This window comes from Populus euphratica, unplaced genomic scaffold (genome assembly GCF_000495115.2).
Source record: "Populus euphratica unplaced genomic scaffold, PopEup_1.0 scaffold742.1, whole genome shotgun sequence".
NCBI classification, from domain to species: Eukaryota; Viridiplantae; Streptophyta; class Magnoliopsida; order Malpighiales; family Salicaceae; genus Populus; species Populus euphratica.
Genome location: NW_011500461.1, coordinates 39,387 through 56,593, shown reverse-complemented (window position 1 = coordinate 56,593; position 17,207 = coordinate 39,387). Strand labels below are relative to the sequence as shown.

The 17,207-nt window shown below is 34.6% G+C and overlaps 1 protein-coding gene, 1 long non-coding RNA gene and 1 pseudogene across 4 annotated transcripts; 1 reads left to right on the top strand and 2 right to left on the bottom strand.

Moving 5' to 3' along the window:
* The first annotated feature begins 3,153 nt into the window (after positions 1-3,153).
* On the top strand, positions 3,154-9,360 carry LOC105114826 (RWD domain-containing protein 1-like). 2 transcript variants are annotated; one of them, XM_011011516.1, is made up of 11 exons: positions 3,156-3,297; positions 3,484-3,549; positions 3,611-3,678; positions 3,830-3,863; positions 4,079-4,148; positions 5,598-5,655; positions 6,096-6,224; positions 6,427-6,518; positions 7,965-8,043; positions 8,832-8,910; positions 9,055-9,360. In XM_011011516.1, exons 1-11 carry the CDS (start codon positions 3,291-3,293, stop codon positions 9,153-9,155), a joined length of 783 nt encoding a protein of 260 aa, XP_011009818.1. In that variant the 5' UTR covers positions 3,156-3,290; the 3' UTR covers positions 9,156-9,360. The 2 variants fall into 2 exon arrangements, with proteins under 2 accessions (XP_011009819.1, XP_011009818.1); XM_011011517.1 differs by lacking the exon at positions 3,611-3,678 and having other exon boundaries at positions 3,154-3,297.
* A 389-nt stretch (positions 9,361-9,749) lies between these two features.
* Positions 9,750-10,905, bottom strand: LOC105114825 (uncharacterized). Of its 2 annotated transcripts, none has more exons than XR_840220.1 (2): positions 10,713-10,905; positions 9,750-10,190 (listed from the first exon to the last, which is right to left on the bottom strand). It is a non-coding gene; the product is annotated as an uncharacterized LOC105114825 (long non-coding RNA). The 2 variants fall into 2 exon arrangements; XR_840221.1 differs by having other exon boundaries at positions 10,802-10,829.
* A 149-nt stretch (positions 10,906-11,054) lies between these two features.
* On the bottom strand, positions 11,055-13,642 carry LOC105114824 (NADP-specific glutamate dehydrogenase-like; annotated as a pseudogene).
* Positions 13,643-17,207: the final 3,565 nt, after the last annotated feature.

The following is a 17,207-nucleotide window of genomic DNA, read 5'->3' as shown; positions in this document are numbered from 1 at the left end:
TACACCATTAGTGTAACCTTTTCACCTTGACATAATTAACTTAGCTAGACATAATGAAAGAAAGCAAAATAGATAAACAAAATAAGAACATAAAAGTTAACTAAGTAAAGGAAAGGAAATGAAAGGCATAAACTTAATATTAATGAAAACAAAGCATAAAAAATACAAAGAGAGAAAGGAAGAGCATGATCTTGATCTGAACACCAAGATGCCTAAATGCATGGCAAATGCCTCCTTTTATAGGCCAAAAATGGGAACTATTGATTTGATGACTAATTGATAAGTGGGTGGCCAACTTTTGACTTGGTGATAATCCTTATCTTCTCTTGTCTGCCCAAAACGTCATTGATAACGTCAAAACTGGAGCCAGTTGCAAACATGAAAGTTGTAGGCAATTGTCTCAGCTTTCTTGTGTAAAACATTCAGCTCATTTGGACTTCTAGAACTCCAGATATGGCCAAAATACCGAACAGTGCTCGGGCTGGAAGACAGATTCGGGCTTCTTTGTTGTTGCTACAATTTGGACTTGATAATGGCCTTTTTAGATCTTGGGCTCCATATGAAAGTTGTAGGCCTATGTCTTACCTTTCCATCCATATAAATTGGACCTAAATCTGAGATATATAGCTCCAGATATGACCCATTTACCGAACAGTGTTCCGGTTTGGATTGCACCGACATCTCTTTTCTAAGTTTGGCCATCTCTTTATCCTTTCAATTTCAGTTCTTAAATTCATCAATCAATCCTTTTATTTATGTGATAGGCCTCAATTTAAAATGAACATTTACCTTAAATTAAAGGTATCTTATATTATTAGATATCTTATTATAAAACATGCTTTAGTTAAGGAGTTATTGATACTTCAAGTGCAAAATGATGATATAAAACCTTGATAAAAATGCACTTTTAAGTACTAATCAATTACTCAATTGGAAACCACACACAAAGAAGGTTACCATCGGATTATAAATAGTTAATATGATTACATTAGTTATCTTATTCTAATAATGCTAATATTATAAATGTTGTCAGGTATTCATGATTATAACTTAAGTTAACAACAAATTAAGTTTCTTTTATAGCACAAGTGTCAATTACACCGTATGGTTGGGCTATGAAGTGCCTAGTATTTGTTGTACCAAGGGTTATACAATAGAAATCTAGATTAACCATTTAACAAGCAAAGTATTAAGAGTAAACAAGATAATAAATACAAAACATATTATAAACTTAAAGTTCATGTTGAGTTTACACTATACTTATTCTTATACCATTAGTGTAATCTTTTCATCTTGACACAATAAACTTAACTAAACATAATGATAGAAGAGAAATATAAATAAACAAGATAATAACATAAATAAAATATAAATTAATTAAGTAAAGGAAAGAAAATGAAAAAGTATAAACAAGAGATTAACGAAAGCAAAACTTAAACATTATAAAAATATAAAGAAAAAGAGTAAGAACATGATCATGATCTGAAAACTAAAATGCCTAAATACATAACAAATGTCTCTTTTTATAGGAAAAAATTAGGAACTATTGATTTGTTGACTAATTGTTGAGTGGGTGACCAAATCTTAACTTGGTGTCAATCCTTATCTTCTTGTTTGAACAAAATATCATTGCTAGTATCAGAATTTGGATAGACTTAATTTATGAAAGTTCTAGGAAATTTTCTCCGCTTTCCAACAAATTTTTTTTTAAGGTTATTTGGACTTCTAGAACTCAAGATATGGGTAAACACTGATTAGTGTTTGGGCTGTATGATAGATTTTAACTTCTCTTTTGATGCTAAGATTTAGACTTTCAAACGACAGAATTGAGTTTTGGATAACTCATGAATATTTTAGGCCTGTATCTTAGCTTTCCATCCATGGTATCTTATAATATTTTGATATTATAAAACATGCTCTAGTTAAGAAATTATTGATATTTCAAGTGTAAAAATAATGATATAAAACTTTGATAAAAATACACTTTTAAGTACTAATCATTAGCCAAGTGGAATGAGATTTGAAAAAAAAATTTAAATTTTATTCAAATGATTATTATGTAGAGAACAAATATGATTTAACATGATGGACATACTCTATATTTTAATTATAAATCAGAACATTATTTTTGAAAGGATATTAGTTACACCGAGAAACCAATCACTAAAAAGTTAAGTCAAGTTAATTCAAACTAATAATGACTTTTTTAATATTTGAGGGATCATAACACGTTGCTATATGATACACTTGATTCTCACATATTAATTACTCAATTGTTGAATTGATAATAAATTAAATTATTTTATTTATTTATTTATATTTAATTTATATTTGAGCCAACATATTAAAAACCTAATGGGTCACGCACATTAAGAACAATTAGTTATAAATTAAACCAGGATAACTTAATTAAGTATAACTTGATTAAAATATATTTTAGAAATTAAGGATTAAAATATAATTAATACAAGTATTATATTACTAAAAATAGAAAAACCATGTAAGGACTTGATTGAGTTAATTTCTAAAACTATCCTCATTTAATATATAGATATTATTCAGAGGACAAATTAATTTTTTTTTAATTTATAAGATTTTTCAGATTTTTTTATAAATAGTAAGTTATACCTTATATTTTTTAAGTGTGGTTGTATGTTAGACATAAAAATTATACAAGTTACAAAATAAAGAGCTAACATTCTAAGCATAGTAATTTCTTTATCCTCAATAAAGATTTAAGAGATTTGTCATTGGTGATTTGTATTGATTATTGTTGGAGGTTGGATAATTAAACAACTTATAATTTACTATAATTTACCACTTAAATAATTATTCAAAGTAAAAAAATATTAAATTTTTAGATAATAAATCTTCTAAATAATTCTAAATTTGTCTAATAAAATTTTAAGGATTTATGAACTCATGAATAATTTTATTTTATTATTTTTATTGCGATATTTGAGAAACCAATGTATGATATGCTAATAGAGATTCATAACATTGATATATTATAAAAATCAACTTAGAATCTTACACATGTAGTGTTGGTATTAAATCTAGTAATTATAAATAAACGAAACATTTAATAATTCTTTTTAGGTAACAAAATAAAATCTTAAATTTGGGACCCGGTTTGTTTTAAATCCCGGTCCGGGTTGCTTTATTAGGTTTTGGCTTTGTTGAGGAGGCGGTGTTAATCTTCTATAGCAAAGAAAAGATAGCGACAGCCCGCAGGAGAAACTGAGATACAGAGAGAGATTGAAATTCAATAAAAAAGCAAATTATCGACTATGACTGGTAATTTCCTTTGATTTTCTTAATGGGTTTTTTTTTTTGAATATATTGTTTATGATTACATATATTGGTTGGTTGATAATCAGTTCCTTCCCAGTAGAGGAGTGCTGTGCTGCGCGGCAGCAATGGGGCATGTTTATATCTATGTGTTAAGAACTGATTGATTGATTGAATGAAACGGATTGGCAGACTATGGGCAGGAGCAGGAGATGGAAATTGAAGCATTGGAAGCCATACTCATGGATGAGTTCGAAGGTACCTTATTTCTTTCTTTTTTGTTTTCCCTAGTAAACAAACTAATAATATGCAATGGCAGAAATTCATTCTAGCGAGAGTGGCTTAAATACTTCTAATCGTTGCTTCCAAATAATAATTTCCCCACAGGTTGGTTGGTTTGTTCTTCTTACTTTACATCCATTCTATCAGATTGGATCACTCTTTTAAGTTTTTTTTCTCTTTGTATTTTAGCACTGGCTGGAAAATATTAATTTTCTCGTTTTTCTTCACATGTAATACTTTGCTCTGTGGTAAACAGGATGATGACACGGATGAGTCTACTGACATTCCAGGTTATTCTCTTTATTTTGGTGCAATAAACATGTTTTGATTTTTGCTAGATCAGTAAATGAAGGTTATCCCAGCTTCCTACAGGCTTTAAGAAACTGCCATAGCCATCCTGTTAAATTCAACTTCATGTTTTGCTCTTAGGACTGTTTTGGTGGGTGCCCTCCTTTGATCAGACTTGAGTATTTATTTATTAAGTTCTTTCCCATTTCTTTTGCAGTTCAGCTAGGTCTAGTTTTCTCCCACACAGTAAAGTATCCAGATGAACCACCACTTTTGAATGTGAAGAGGTTAGCATGTACATTTTGCAGACATTCCCATTTGGAGGTGTTCCTTTTTTGATTTAGTGTTCTCTATCTCCATTCAAAATTAAAATGTATTACTTGAAAGAAAATTACTCTTTTTTTTGTCTGTGGAGCTCGACTTTGCTCTCCGAGTGCTTTCCTTGATTTGTTAAATGCTTCTCAAATACCACACAAACATGTAACAGCAAAGGACCACTGTTTTCCTATTTGCTACCTTCTTCTGAAATCCAATTGAGTTGAAAGATTAAAAAAGAAGAAAGAGAGAAATAAGAGAGGGGGAGGTGAAGACATTAGAGGCACACATGCCTTGGACCCAGATTATAATAGAAGGCTTGATTATTCATGGACATTTCGGAATGCTGTATAGGAAATTTTATTGTCAATATCAAGACTGACTTGGAACTAGAGAAAATAAACCTCAGATTCATAAAATTCTTAGAAAATTGACCAAAGTGCCAAAATACAGAAGGAAATTGTGGTTGCAGAATTACCAAAAATTGAAACTGAAACAATAAGATAATTTGTTCATGAAATCAGTAAGGTAGTGACCTTATTGAAAGACTTGAAGCTTTTTATTTATGATGCCTCATGGGCACCCCTCACTGCTCACAACTCTCAACTCATAAGGAGAAGCTGCATTTGCCAATCTGAAAATTGCAAGAAAAACTAGCTTCCTTTTTCCATGGTTGCATCAACTTGTGTTCATGTCTCTGCTACAATGTTGTTTCCACTGCTGCGCTGTCATATCCAAAATCTAGTTACAACCAGCAGCTCGTGAAAAGGCGAATGAGAGTGGTACAGCAACCAGGTTACCTGCAGCAAAAGTGACTAGATATACAGTTATTGCATGCTACTGGTTTCTTCTTCTGTAGGGTCTCCATATCAACCTTGATGGTTCTCTATGTTGAAAGTGTAATGGAAATTCTTTGTAAATTCATTGTGGATTGTGCATAGATTTTCATTAAATGCTATTATCATGAAACCATAGAAATCTTAAACTTAATTTTCATGAAACAGAATCCCTTAGTGTTTTGCAAGTAGACTTTTTTTTTTCACATTTTTTTTCATTATTTTATAGTGTAAGCACTGACAGGATATCAATTTTGAAGTGCAAGCCACAGAGGCAGCTAACCTGCACTAAGTGCTTTTTTCAAAAGTATTCTTTTCACTCATTAGAAAGTCTGACCTACAAAAATATAATAAGCATAGAAAGGCTGTTGAGTTCTCACCGCTTTGCTAAACGTTCCAAAAGTGTTTAAACCACCTATCTTGTTAAGTCAGTTGATGGGCTGTGTGGTGCAAGAGCTGGATGATACTGTTGTAACATGTATCAAAATGACTACTGTGATGTGATAAAAGTATGACCTATAATTGTAGTATTATTTAGATGAACCATGCCCAGAGACATCTGATTGTTGTTCCTCTCTGTTCCAGCATACGAGGTATCCAAGCAGATTATCTTAAAATTTTGAAAGAAAAGCTTGAGCAAGAGGTAATTACTTGAACTCTATTTTTATTTTTTACTATACCTTTTAAGAATGTAGTCAAGCTATGGAGGTATCATTCATATGATGGAGCTATGTCTAACAATTTCTCATGCTTGGAAATGCCGTGGAATGTTAATGCACTCTCTTCGTGATGTGTTACCTGAGACAGTGATTGGGTAAATACAACAGAAAAAGCCTCAAAAACCACTTAGGAAGAGCAAGAACTGAGATGACATGGGGCACTACAAAAGTGTAAATTCTGTAGACCAGCAAAATATTCAAGTCTAGATCCTTGATTCCCTGGGATAAGGATAGTTATAAGAACTAAAATCTACCCTCTAAGCGAATAAGCTGTTTATTTTTGTTTGGCAAAATATGTTTATACCATAAAGTGAATATACAATTCAGGAAACTGTGAGGTTATTCTAATAATTTGACTTGATAGTCATTTGAAAATCTTGGTATGGCGATGGTCTACACGCTAGTTACATCTGCTAAAGAGTGGCTGTCTGAAAGATATTGTCAAGATGCTATCAATGAGGACATTGAAAACGAAGAGGCAGCAAAAGATGATGTATGTATTCCTCTGTGAATTTTTCTTTTTTGTTGGCTGCATTCTTACTAGATTTAAGTGAAAACATAATTTAGCATTCCAAGATATGTCCACTTGATCTCAAAAGCTTACCAAATCACTGTGCATTGATAATTTCAGATGTTTGCTGATGTCATTTTTATTTTCTTAAGAAGCCACTTCTTGCTCATTAATCCATTTACAGGTAATTGTCCCACATGGAGAACCTGTTACTGTTGAGACATTTTTGGCTTGGAGAGAAATATTTGAAGCAGAGTTGGCCCTTGAGCGAGCCAAGTAAGTCCTATTATTTGAGGACTATATTTCAGGGTCAAGGTTCCATTCCAATTCTGTTATTTGGATATGTTTCTAACCTTGAAACCTTACCATCCACAGTTAGGAAACAAAATCATCATATTTATTGTTTGTCTTTGTCGTTATTGTGTCGTGGTGTCTTTTTAACCCTAAATAAAATTTGTTAGTTGGCATAGCTACCCTTTTTTCATAGGGTATGGAGCAAGTGTATAGGGTTGCCTATTATGTTCATGAGGTTGACCTGGAAAGAATTTAATAATTTCTGTGAGGCCGACTACCTTTGTCTAGTTTGATGGTGGGCTTGTTTGGACACAGTTCAATTGCAAAACTTGTGCAACGGATTGTTGCTGCAAACTGATAGTTGAATGATTTTAGAACTTGTTGGGTTTAAAGCTAACTATTACTAATTGAGATAAGGTTGCTGGTTCTCATTCTTTTTTGTTAATGTTCACTTTGAAAACAATTCGATAGAGGGAGGTGGTCAAACCTTGACGAAGTTAGCATCATTTGCTACTTTTAGGAGGTAACTTTCAAAATATTTTTTTGCTCTCATGTGCAAGAGAATTGTTGACTTCATGCCAAGCAAAAGACTAATCATACAGTAGACTTATCATGCATTAGGATGGACAACCCACCTATAGGTTCTATTTGCTTGTATAAAGAACAGGAGAAAAGAAGAGAATAAAGGTGCTTGTTCATCTGAGTTTGCCAAGACTAGTTGTGGAACTTCAACAAGAACAGATTTCATTTTGAATACACTACAAGAGTGAATTGGTTTGTTCATCTCACTGAAGAAGCCTTCTTTTATGTTTATACTAACCCCCAGTGCTGTCTTGAAATTAAAAGCACTTCCCAAAGCTTGAATGCTTGATAGATGCCCCCTTCTATATTTTAAATAAACAACAAAAACTGCATTTTATATCCAAAATGACCTTAACAGGTTTAAAACTACCCTATTTGATGGTATGAGCATTGTGGCATAAAAGGTGATTTATGTAATATTTTCTTGAATGGGGAGGAGTTTCTTGTCAAACTTTGAAACTTTCAGGAGGGGGGGAGCGGTATTGCAATTTACTCATTATTTTAATTTGTCAATTTTCTATTTAGCACTAGGTTTAAATCACAAACAATCTAGAAGCCTTTTTTTTAATTCCAAGCGATGATGTTCTTCATGTTATGGGCGATAAATAGTTGAGTCATTTGTTTAATAGATGTCTTTTTACGTTTTATATTAGCAAGCATGTTATGCTACCATGTAAGGAAAAGTGGATACGCAGTTTCAGATGATTTTCTTGTACATCTCACCTCACAAAAAACCATGTGCTGCATTTTATGTAAACTCCTATTTTCTTAGATTATAATCGGATCCCTGGAATAAATTTTTGTTCAACCATTAATTCATGACTAATGTCTGGGACCATTTTTCAGGCTGATGCCAGAGTCTGCCCTCACAGCCCCGAAGGAGAAGAAGCTTACAGGCAGACTGTGGTATGAAAGTGGAAAAGTGGTATGCTATCCCTGACTTTTCCTCCCTCTTATAAAGTGGATGCACAATTCAATTTCCCATGTTAAGATTTGATGATATTCCCAAAATGTGCACTTAATAGACTGCTCTAAACCATAACATCTAAAATATTTAGTATCTCTGATGATGTATGGTTTCTTGGTGGCTGAGCTGCAGCAGTCATCCTGTTCGCTAATAATGCTTCCCTACCTTAGCTATAGCAGCCATCCTGTTTGCTAATATTGCATCCTTACCTGCGTTAGTGATCATATCCCATTTGCTCAATTTCAACTAATGATACAATAATGTTTAATCAAGTTTGGAATGGATGATTAAATAAAATTATTCTTTTCCCCCCAGTGCTAAGCCCTTGGCTGATGAAATTTTATTTTAGGTCAAGAAATATGAATCAAGATGAACCATCAATGCTCTTGGATGTCATTAATTCATCCTTTCATTGAGTTGGCTATTTCACTTGATTAAAGGCATATAGTAACATTTGAGATCAACTTTGATTTAGATTGTTAGCACTGGGATGGCTTGATATATTGTCATTTTTACTGGCCACTCTAAATCATAGACCCGAGTCCATAAGATAAAAGCAATATAGCTTCTAAAATAATTTGAATTCTCTCATACAACTTTTGCTGGCACATATCAACAGCAAGTTGGGTTCTACTCTAGATGTCTATCATAGAGAAGGGTTCATTTTTAGATAGAATTGCATTCCAATTTCTAAGGGAACCTCTTTTATGCTAAAAGGTAAATAACATGTTGAATCCCTTCTGCAGAAAGGTGCAGTAGCAGTCAATGAAGGATCTGATGCGGAAGATGAGGAAGAAATTGATTTTGGTGACGATGATTTTGAAGGTGATTCTTTATCTTCATGGTCTACAATTAATAGTTTTGGCATTTTATTGGCATGGAAATTTTATCTGGTAACTTGAATTTAAATGTTGGAACTTTATCACATGCATCCTGTTGAAGTATGTCCTTTCTGTGATGTAATGGCAGATGATGAAGAAGATATGCTTGAGCACTATCTGGCGGAGAAATCTGACTCCTCACGCTCCGAGGAGAGCTGTGTAAATGAAAGTATTTGGTGTCGTAATTAAGGTTGTCGAAGGGGAGGCAAGTGTATCAGCTGAGGAAGAGGGATGTGTAGATCCGAGGGATTTCCTTTTGTTCAAGGGAGGGGCAGGAGGGGTTAATGTAGAGATGCAATCCAGAATTTAGAACAAGTTGAGAAAAATGTAGCACATGAATTGAAGTACTCTATTTGCTAAGTTAATCCATTACCACTACGTGTGGACATTGTTACTGGCAGAAAAACGTGAAAATAAAGTCTTGGTAAGCAGCGACGGCGTGACATATCCAGCCTTCCAAGCCTCTCACAAGTCTCAATCTCGAGCTCCAGCACGTTAAGGCTTCATTCCAACAAATGGAAACTATACTGAAGATGCAGATTCGCAATGGCTGATAAACAGAAAGGATCTGATCGTTTCAACTGTTTGAGATGGAGCTCCCATGGATGAAGGAGAACATCCTTCTCTTGCGCCACTAGATACATGTAAATGGGCATTTTTCCACTTATCGAGCTTGTTAAAAACTACACCAGCATGACAAAATTCATGAATATAAAGCCATGTTCGAGTTACGAGTTGAAAAATCAGAATATAAAGCCAAGGAGCATTTTTCTCGGAATAGCAAACGATGAATGATTGATTTTATTTCTATTCACAGTATTCTAATATTTCACAAGACTGCAACATCTGGATTGGTTAATGGGTCCAGAATAGAACACACACCCCTTCGGGCTCTAGCGTCCTTCTATTCTACCACAAGAACTACGGATATTTTTACAATAAAATATGTTGTAATTAACCCCTCACCGATTAGCTTTTTGTGTCTCAGTTGATATTACACATGTCGAGGTTCAGATCTTGGACCTTCCCTGGCATTAAGGATCCGCACGGCGCAGATAATGATCAATCATCTTCAAGCCAAGGAGTGCCTTCTTCAGAAATCATACAACTTTAGTGAAGCTTGTGGATGAATATGTTATCCCTGACTTCTATACGCATCCTTGATCAGACATGGCTTGAGCAATGGTTAGAAAAGCAGAGATGACAGCTGCATGCACCAACGCCCTGAGAAGAACAGAGGATGAAAAGGCAGGTAAGGAAATCAATAGATCTCTCGTGGCGCAGACTCAAAATGCATCATTTTGGCCTCTGGTGGTCTGTAGAATCTCCCTACAACGATACAAATAAAACCAAAACACTGACGCTTCTAAATTGATTTCAGTGAATAGGCTTTATAACCTATCACACTTGTTACACTTGTAAAGTCACTAGACGTGTTCTCAATTCATTTGTGGACTGTAAACAACATCATCAGAACCTTGACAGATTCAACCTTTGAAGAGCCGTAATTCAAAACATGCTCGTAGTAGATTGAACAAAGTCACCAGACCATCAAGTCTTCTAATCATGTCCTCTCAAAACTTTACTTCTTGTTAGATTTAGACTCTTAACGGAAAAACACCTCAATAACTAGTTTCTGATACACAGCACACCATGTGATAATATCATAAAGTAAGAAACAAAAATCAAACATTCATTGCGTAATAATATAAATCGTGAAACATGAGCGCTCTCAAGTTGCTTTACGTTAGAATTCTCAGACGGACACTCGTTCCCCAACTGCTTGATATGGGTCGCTTGGATCACAACTCATATAGACATGATAGGGCGCTTACTCGGGACTCTTCTTTTGGTAGCCAAAATTGCTTGCTGCTTTCAGGGCTCTTTGGTAGATCTGTTTCTTCGCTTCCTACCATTAGGAGGAGTAATTGGAAAATCCACATAAAATACGTCAATAAAAAAGAAAATCCAACCAAACTACAATGCATAATGTTCATCAGGTATATTTTCATCAGTCATCAGAAAGGAGAACATAGGAATGAAGTACAACCAACAACCCACAAAGAGCGGATCCACCTACTGAACCCCAACACAGACCTAAACCATAGTCATAATGTAGTAATGTAGTGAGAAGGATCCCTTAAGAACACTTCAGGCCACTTCAAACATTATAATCTAATTTGCTGTCTGGACCAGAAATAAATATTTTACAACTTTGAGTTGATTATTTTGGAGTCATTTTAGAAGGAAATCTGAACAAGGTGGTTCTTGCAAGCAGATGACATAGCCTCTCAGTTTGAGCACAAAGATCCAAGCTTTAAAAAAATCCCATTACAGCTAGAAAATATTCAAAACATGAAAAAATATAAAAGCAAAATAGCCTTACCTGCAATTTAGATTCAAAGTCCTCAGGTGACGAGTTCAGCAAATTGCATTCATGGTTTAATTCAAGCTCCCCAGCAACAACCTGCACCCAGCTGTATTACTGATTGAGCACATATAAATAGGCTGAATAAAATTGTGAAGACTCAAAGCCATCTTGCACGAACAATGATAAATTGACCAGTCTTATCAATCCACCTTCAACTTTCTAACATAGATTGCAAGTGCGACAGCTTTGAGACCATATTTGGCCACAGCCACGCTTGACGAAACTAGTCAACCCTAATTCTGCAAATTACCAACCCCGGCTCACCACAACCCTTTGTGGGACAAAAATCCAAAGTAGTCCTACATCAAGCCCTGAAAAATAGCACCTGAAAAAGAGCACTCTTTAGAGAAGTTGGAACTATAGCAATTATTCAAGTTTCAATGATTTTTGACACCTACGCCCCTGGATTTCTACAATCTTTCGAATAGTACCAGAACCTTCCGCATGCAAAAAAATAAAGGAAACAAGCCTACTTCATAATCATGATAAGATGCATTTCTTTTCAAAAGTTATGCTTGGTCAACATTCATCCCCAGAGCATGGGGTGTAGTCATAAATTCATGTCATTGTTCTTTTTTAACGTGTATTGAATATTTATGGCGCACAAGTTAACTGGAATAACCTACCCCTCCAGCACCAGTTTCAAAGTCATAAAGGAGGAAATATTAATTCCATAAGGGATTACGCTGGTAACTCGTACAAGGATACGACAGCCTGAATTAACCTGATTAATGGCATCAGATTGATCGATTTCATTCTGGTAACCACAAGGAAATGCAACATCACCCCTTTCACTCCAAGGTTTTGCTTCAGGTTTTGCTTCATCATAGTACTTGGATCGAGCATAAGTCTTTGAGTAGTCTCTGCAGGTTCCACATTTATAGTAACTCCATAAAATGTTAACAAATCACCTCAGCAACAAGATTAATGATGACTAAGGAAAACACACCGCAAACTTCTCTGCTGCGCTCTGATATCTCTCAGAAAAGATATTTTCATGTAATCAAATCCATCCTCATCCACCAAATATCCCTTCGAATCTGCCCAATATTTTGATACATGTTACAAGAGTTGCTACTCAAATAATCCTCTGCAGCAAAAACTCAACTGCATTATGGCCATTAACCCCTGAATATCAGAAATACTGAAAGTGGAAGACCAAATAAACAAAATTGTGAAAAGAAATAGAAAGCTTTTCTGTATTTTTATGCTTGTTGACGAGATACAAGATAAAAGACCTGCAAAATCTTGAACGCGTCACTCCTCTTGCAAGTCTTCTACATAAGTTGGAAGAAACACTTTTGAGAGATGCAGTTGGAATAGAAGAACCTTACATACCTTATCAACTAAAACTCAAAGGTCATATAGATATTGTGACTTGTGATGATCAACATAGCTTGTTCTTGTTGAGGTATTTTGACTTGGGAACTAATTTGGCATGCTGGAGCCCATCACTCAATTTGATTGTATAAAATATTCACGGACAACTAAATGTACCTGATACTGTGATTGGAAGAGCGCCATAAGCAATAAGCTTCTCTAGAACATGCATTGTAATCTTTCCAGAACCACTTACAGAACATCTGAATGGGAAATTAGAAAAAAAAAGCTAAAAATTTGTAAAAGAAGCTCAGCATCAACTGAATGCTTTATGTAATACATTAAGTAGCTAATAAACCTAATAAAGGGAAATATTCTGATATTTGAAAGAATCAAACGCAGTCATGTCTCAAACACAATACATCTCACCGTGCATTATGGAGAATGTCAGAATATATTTGTATTGGTCTATACTATGCCATCGGCTTGAGGGATGCTGTCATCAACAGCAACAAGTTTTTGGAGTCAAGGGAGGAACCTTAGTCCTTTGATTTCTTTATTCATGCCAGCAAGCATAAGCTGCACAAAGAAAACCTGCAAAAGCATGATGAATTTGTTAGATATTAAGATGCTTAAACAAGAGTAATACAGTGAGCTCAATAAACTCATTAAGAAGAAAAATATATAGTAAACCATAGAAGAAAGAATTTCACACACAGGTAACAATCACAGACTATGGCAAAACTGAGAATAAAGAAGTTTACACATGGAAGCACACAGCTAGAAAGTACAAACTTAAAACATGTTGCACGTGCAGTAACTAAGAGTTTGAAGGGAGAATCATTACCAGCCCATAGCCAGTAGCTACAGTTCGAAGGCTAGAACCAGACCAAAATACCCTTAGCCCTGTAAAACTTCCCTGCATGAGTCTGATAGGCCACGACGTTCAAAGAAAGGCCTTATGTCAAATCCCAAATATTTGGGATATTTATCAGCACGTGCACAATCATGCATACAGCCTGCATGAACATAGATGACTAGTATAAGAAATCATGCATGCATGCTGCATATACATTGTTGACAGTTGAACGTGGGATACCGTGGAAAGAGTTTACGTGCAAGTAAGATTTTAATAGTTATATTATTTACATTATTATTTTTACGCAGTTATATTCAGCTTCTATTATACATAGTCTTGCTATATTAAGCAACCATGGTTGTTATTAGAGAATTCAATTATTATTTTAGAATAACGATACTTTCTCACCAGAAGAGAAAACAATGCATTATCTATTTTGTTAATTCATTATCTTTGTTGTGACCTATCATTAGTTTCTGACCCTGGTTATTATTTTATGAGAACCAATAAAGAGTGTATTGAGCAGTTAGAGGCAGGGCTTGGTGAAGTGCAAAATAGGCTACATCGGATGGAGCTTGGCATGATAGAAAAACTGCAACTTTTGGAAGAGACTCTCAACCGTTTGTTTAACGTACTCCTTATAGACCAGGAATCTTCAAATTATGATAATCAACACCATGAAGGCCACAATGGAGGATGATTTATTGTATCATCTAAAATAGCAGAGCTTGAATTCCCACATTTTCCAGGAGATGATCCAATGGAGTGGTTTAATAGGGTGAACCAGTTCTTTGAGTTCCAAAATACCCTTGAAATTCAAAAGGTTTCTTTGGCTTCCTACCACTTGGAAGGAGAGGCCAACCAATGGTGGCAGTGGATCCGCTGGATATTCCAAGAGGAAAGGCGTGTTCTTTTGTGGATTAATTTTGAAGGTGAACTGTGGGCTTGATTTGGCCTTTCAGAATGTGAAGATTTTGACGAAGCTCTTTCAAGGATACGGCAGGAAGGATCGTTGCATGACTATCAACAAGAATTTAAACGCTTGGGCAATCGTGTACGAGGTTGGACACAAAGAGCTCTTATGGGAACATTTTTAGGTGATTACAAAGAGACATACTAGATGAGATCCAAATGTTCAAACCACAAACTTTAAAGGAAGCCACCAGCTTAGCATAGATGAAAGATGATCAATTTACCCGCCAAATAAAGTTTATCATACCTGTTATATCATTGCAAGCACCTCTAGCTCTTTCACCTAGCAACCAAGCAGTACAGCCAACCCCTGCCAATCCTATCAGAAGACTCTCATGGGAAGAAATGCAGTGGAGGAGAGTCCAACATTTATGTTTTAATTGTAATGAATGATTCACTACAAGCCACAAATGTCAAGGGTCATACATTCTTATGTTGGAAGGATACAATGACAGTGACACTTTCTTATGTGACAATGATCTTGAAGAACAACTACACCAGGAGAAGTATGAGGACCTAACTGGATCATCAATTACATTGCATGTATTGTTAGGATGGACAACGCCCAGGACTATGCGAATAGCAACTAAGATTGGCTCCTGCAACATCATTAGATTTATAGTTAGTGGTTCAACTCACAACTTCGTTAGTGAGTGAACTGCTAACCTATTATGATTACTAGTGCTGCCTATAGAAACTTTCACAGTACAAGTTGCCAATGGTGAAAGTCTCAAATGTCGGGGGCGGTTTGAGGAGGTACTAGTGGATCTCCAAGGCATTGATTGACAATGGAAATTTTATGGGAGAATCAGCCATAATCACTCTTAAAGAAGGAATTGAACCGATTAATGTTTGACCTTATAGGTATGTAGATTATCAGAAAAATAAGATTGAGAAATAGGTCCTAGATATGTTGACACGAGGGCTTGTTCATCCTAGTACAAGTCCCTTCTCCTCACATGTTTTACTAGTGAAGAAAAAAGATGGGAATTAGAGGTTTTATACTAATTATCACACTTTCAATGATGCAACTGTTAAAGATTGCTTTCCAATTCCCACAGTTGAGGATATGTTGGATGAATTATATGGAGCTTTTTACTTTACAAAGTTGGATTTGAGAGCAAGTTATCACCAAGTACGAGTAAATCCATAAGATGCCCATAAAACTACCTTCTAAACATGATTGATATTTAAAAGTACATTGTTATCAAGGTTTTATATCATCATTTTGCACTTGAAGTATCAAGAACTCCTTAACTAAAGCATGTTTTATAATAATATATCTAATAATATAAGATACCTTTAGTTTCTGGTAAATATTCATTTTAAATACAGGCCTATCACATAAATGAAAGGATTGATTGATGAATTTAAGAACTGAAATTAAAAGGACAAAGAGATGGCCAAACTTAGAAAAGAGATGTCGGTGCAGTCCAAACCAGAACACTGTTCAGTAATTGGATCATATCTAGAGTTGTAGATCTTAGGTTTAGGTCTACTTTATATAGATTGAAAGATAAGACATAGGCCTACAACTTTCATATGGAGCTAAAGATCTAAAAAGACCATTTTCAAGTTCAAATTGGAACAACAACAAACAAGTTCGAATTTGTCCTCTAGCCCGAGCACTGTTTAGTAGTTTGGCCATGTCTTAAGTTCTCGATGTCAAAATGATCTCAATGTTTTACACAAGAAACCTGAGACAATTTCCTACAACTTTTATGTTTTCAAGTGGTTTTAATTTTGACGTTATCAATGACGTTTGGGGCAGACAAAAGAAGATAAGGATTGTCACCAAGTTAAGAGTTGGCCACCTACTCATCAATTAGTCATCAAATCAATAGTTCCTAATTTTGGCCTATAAAAGGAGGCATTTGCCATGCATTTAGGCATCTTGGTTTCCAGATCAAGATCATGCTCTTCCTTTCTCTCTTTGTATTTTTTGTAATGTTTATGCTTTGCTTTTATTAATATCAAATTTATGCCTTTCATTTCTTTTCGTTTCCTTAGTTAACTTTTATCTTATTTATGCTCTTATTTTGTTTATTTATTTTTCTTTCTTTCATTATGTTTAGCTAAGTTTATTATGTCAAGGTGAAAAGGTTATACTAATTGTGTAAGAATAAGTATAGTGTAAACTTAATATGGACTTTAATATATGATACTAACATGTTTTGTATTTGTTATCTTGTTCACTCTTTAATACTTTGCTTGTTAAATGACTAATCTTGATTTATGTTGTATAACACCTGGTACATCAAATGCTTGGCACTTTCATAGCCCATACTGTATGGTATAACCGACACCTGAGCTATGAAAGGAATTTGATTTGTTGTTAACATAAGTTATAATCATGAATGCTTGACGAGATTTATAAGTATTAGCATTAATCGAATAAGATGACTAATGTAATCATGTTAACAATCTATAATCTGATTGGAATCTCCTTTGTGTGTGGTTTCCAATTGAATAATAAGAGTTTATACTATACTTGTTTGACATACCATTAGTGGAACCTCTAACCTTGACATTTGTTATTATCATTGTTTAATCCTTACATTAATATTCCATCTCAAAGTTCTCATCTTCTCCTCCTTCTTCTCCTTCTTTTTCTTTACATCATTTAATCCTTACATTAATATTCCATCTCCAAGTTCTC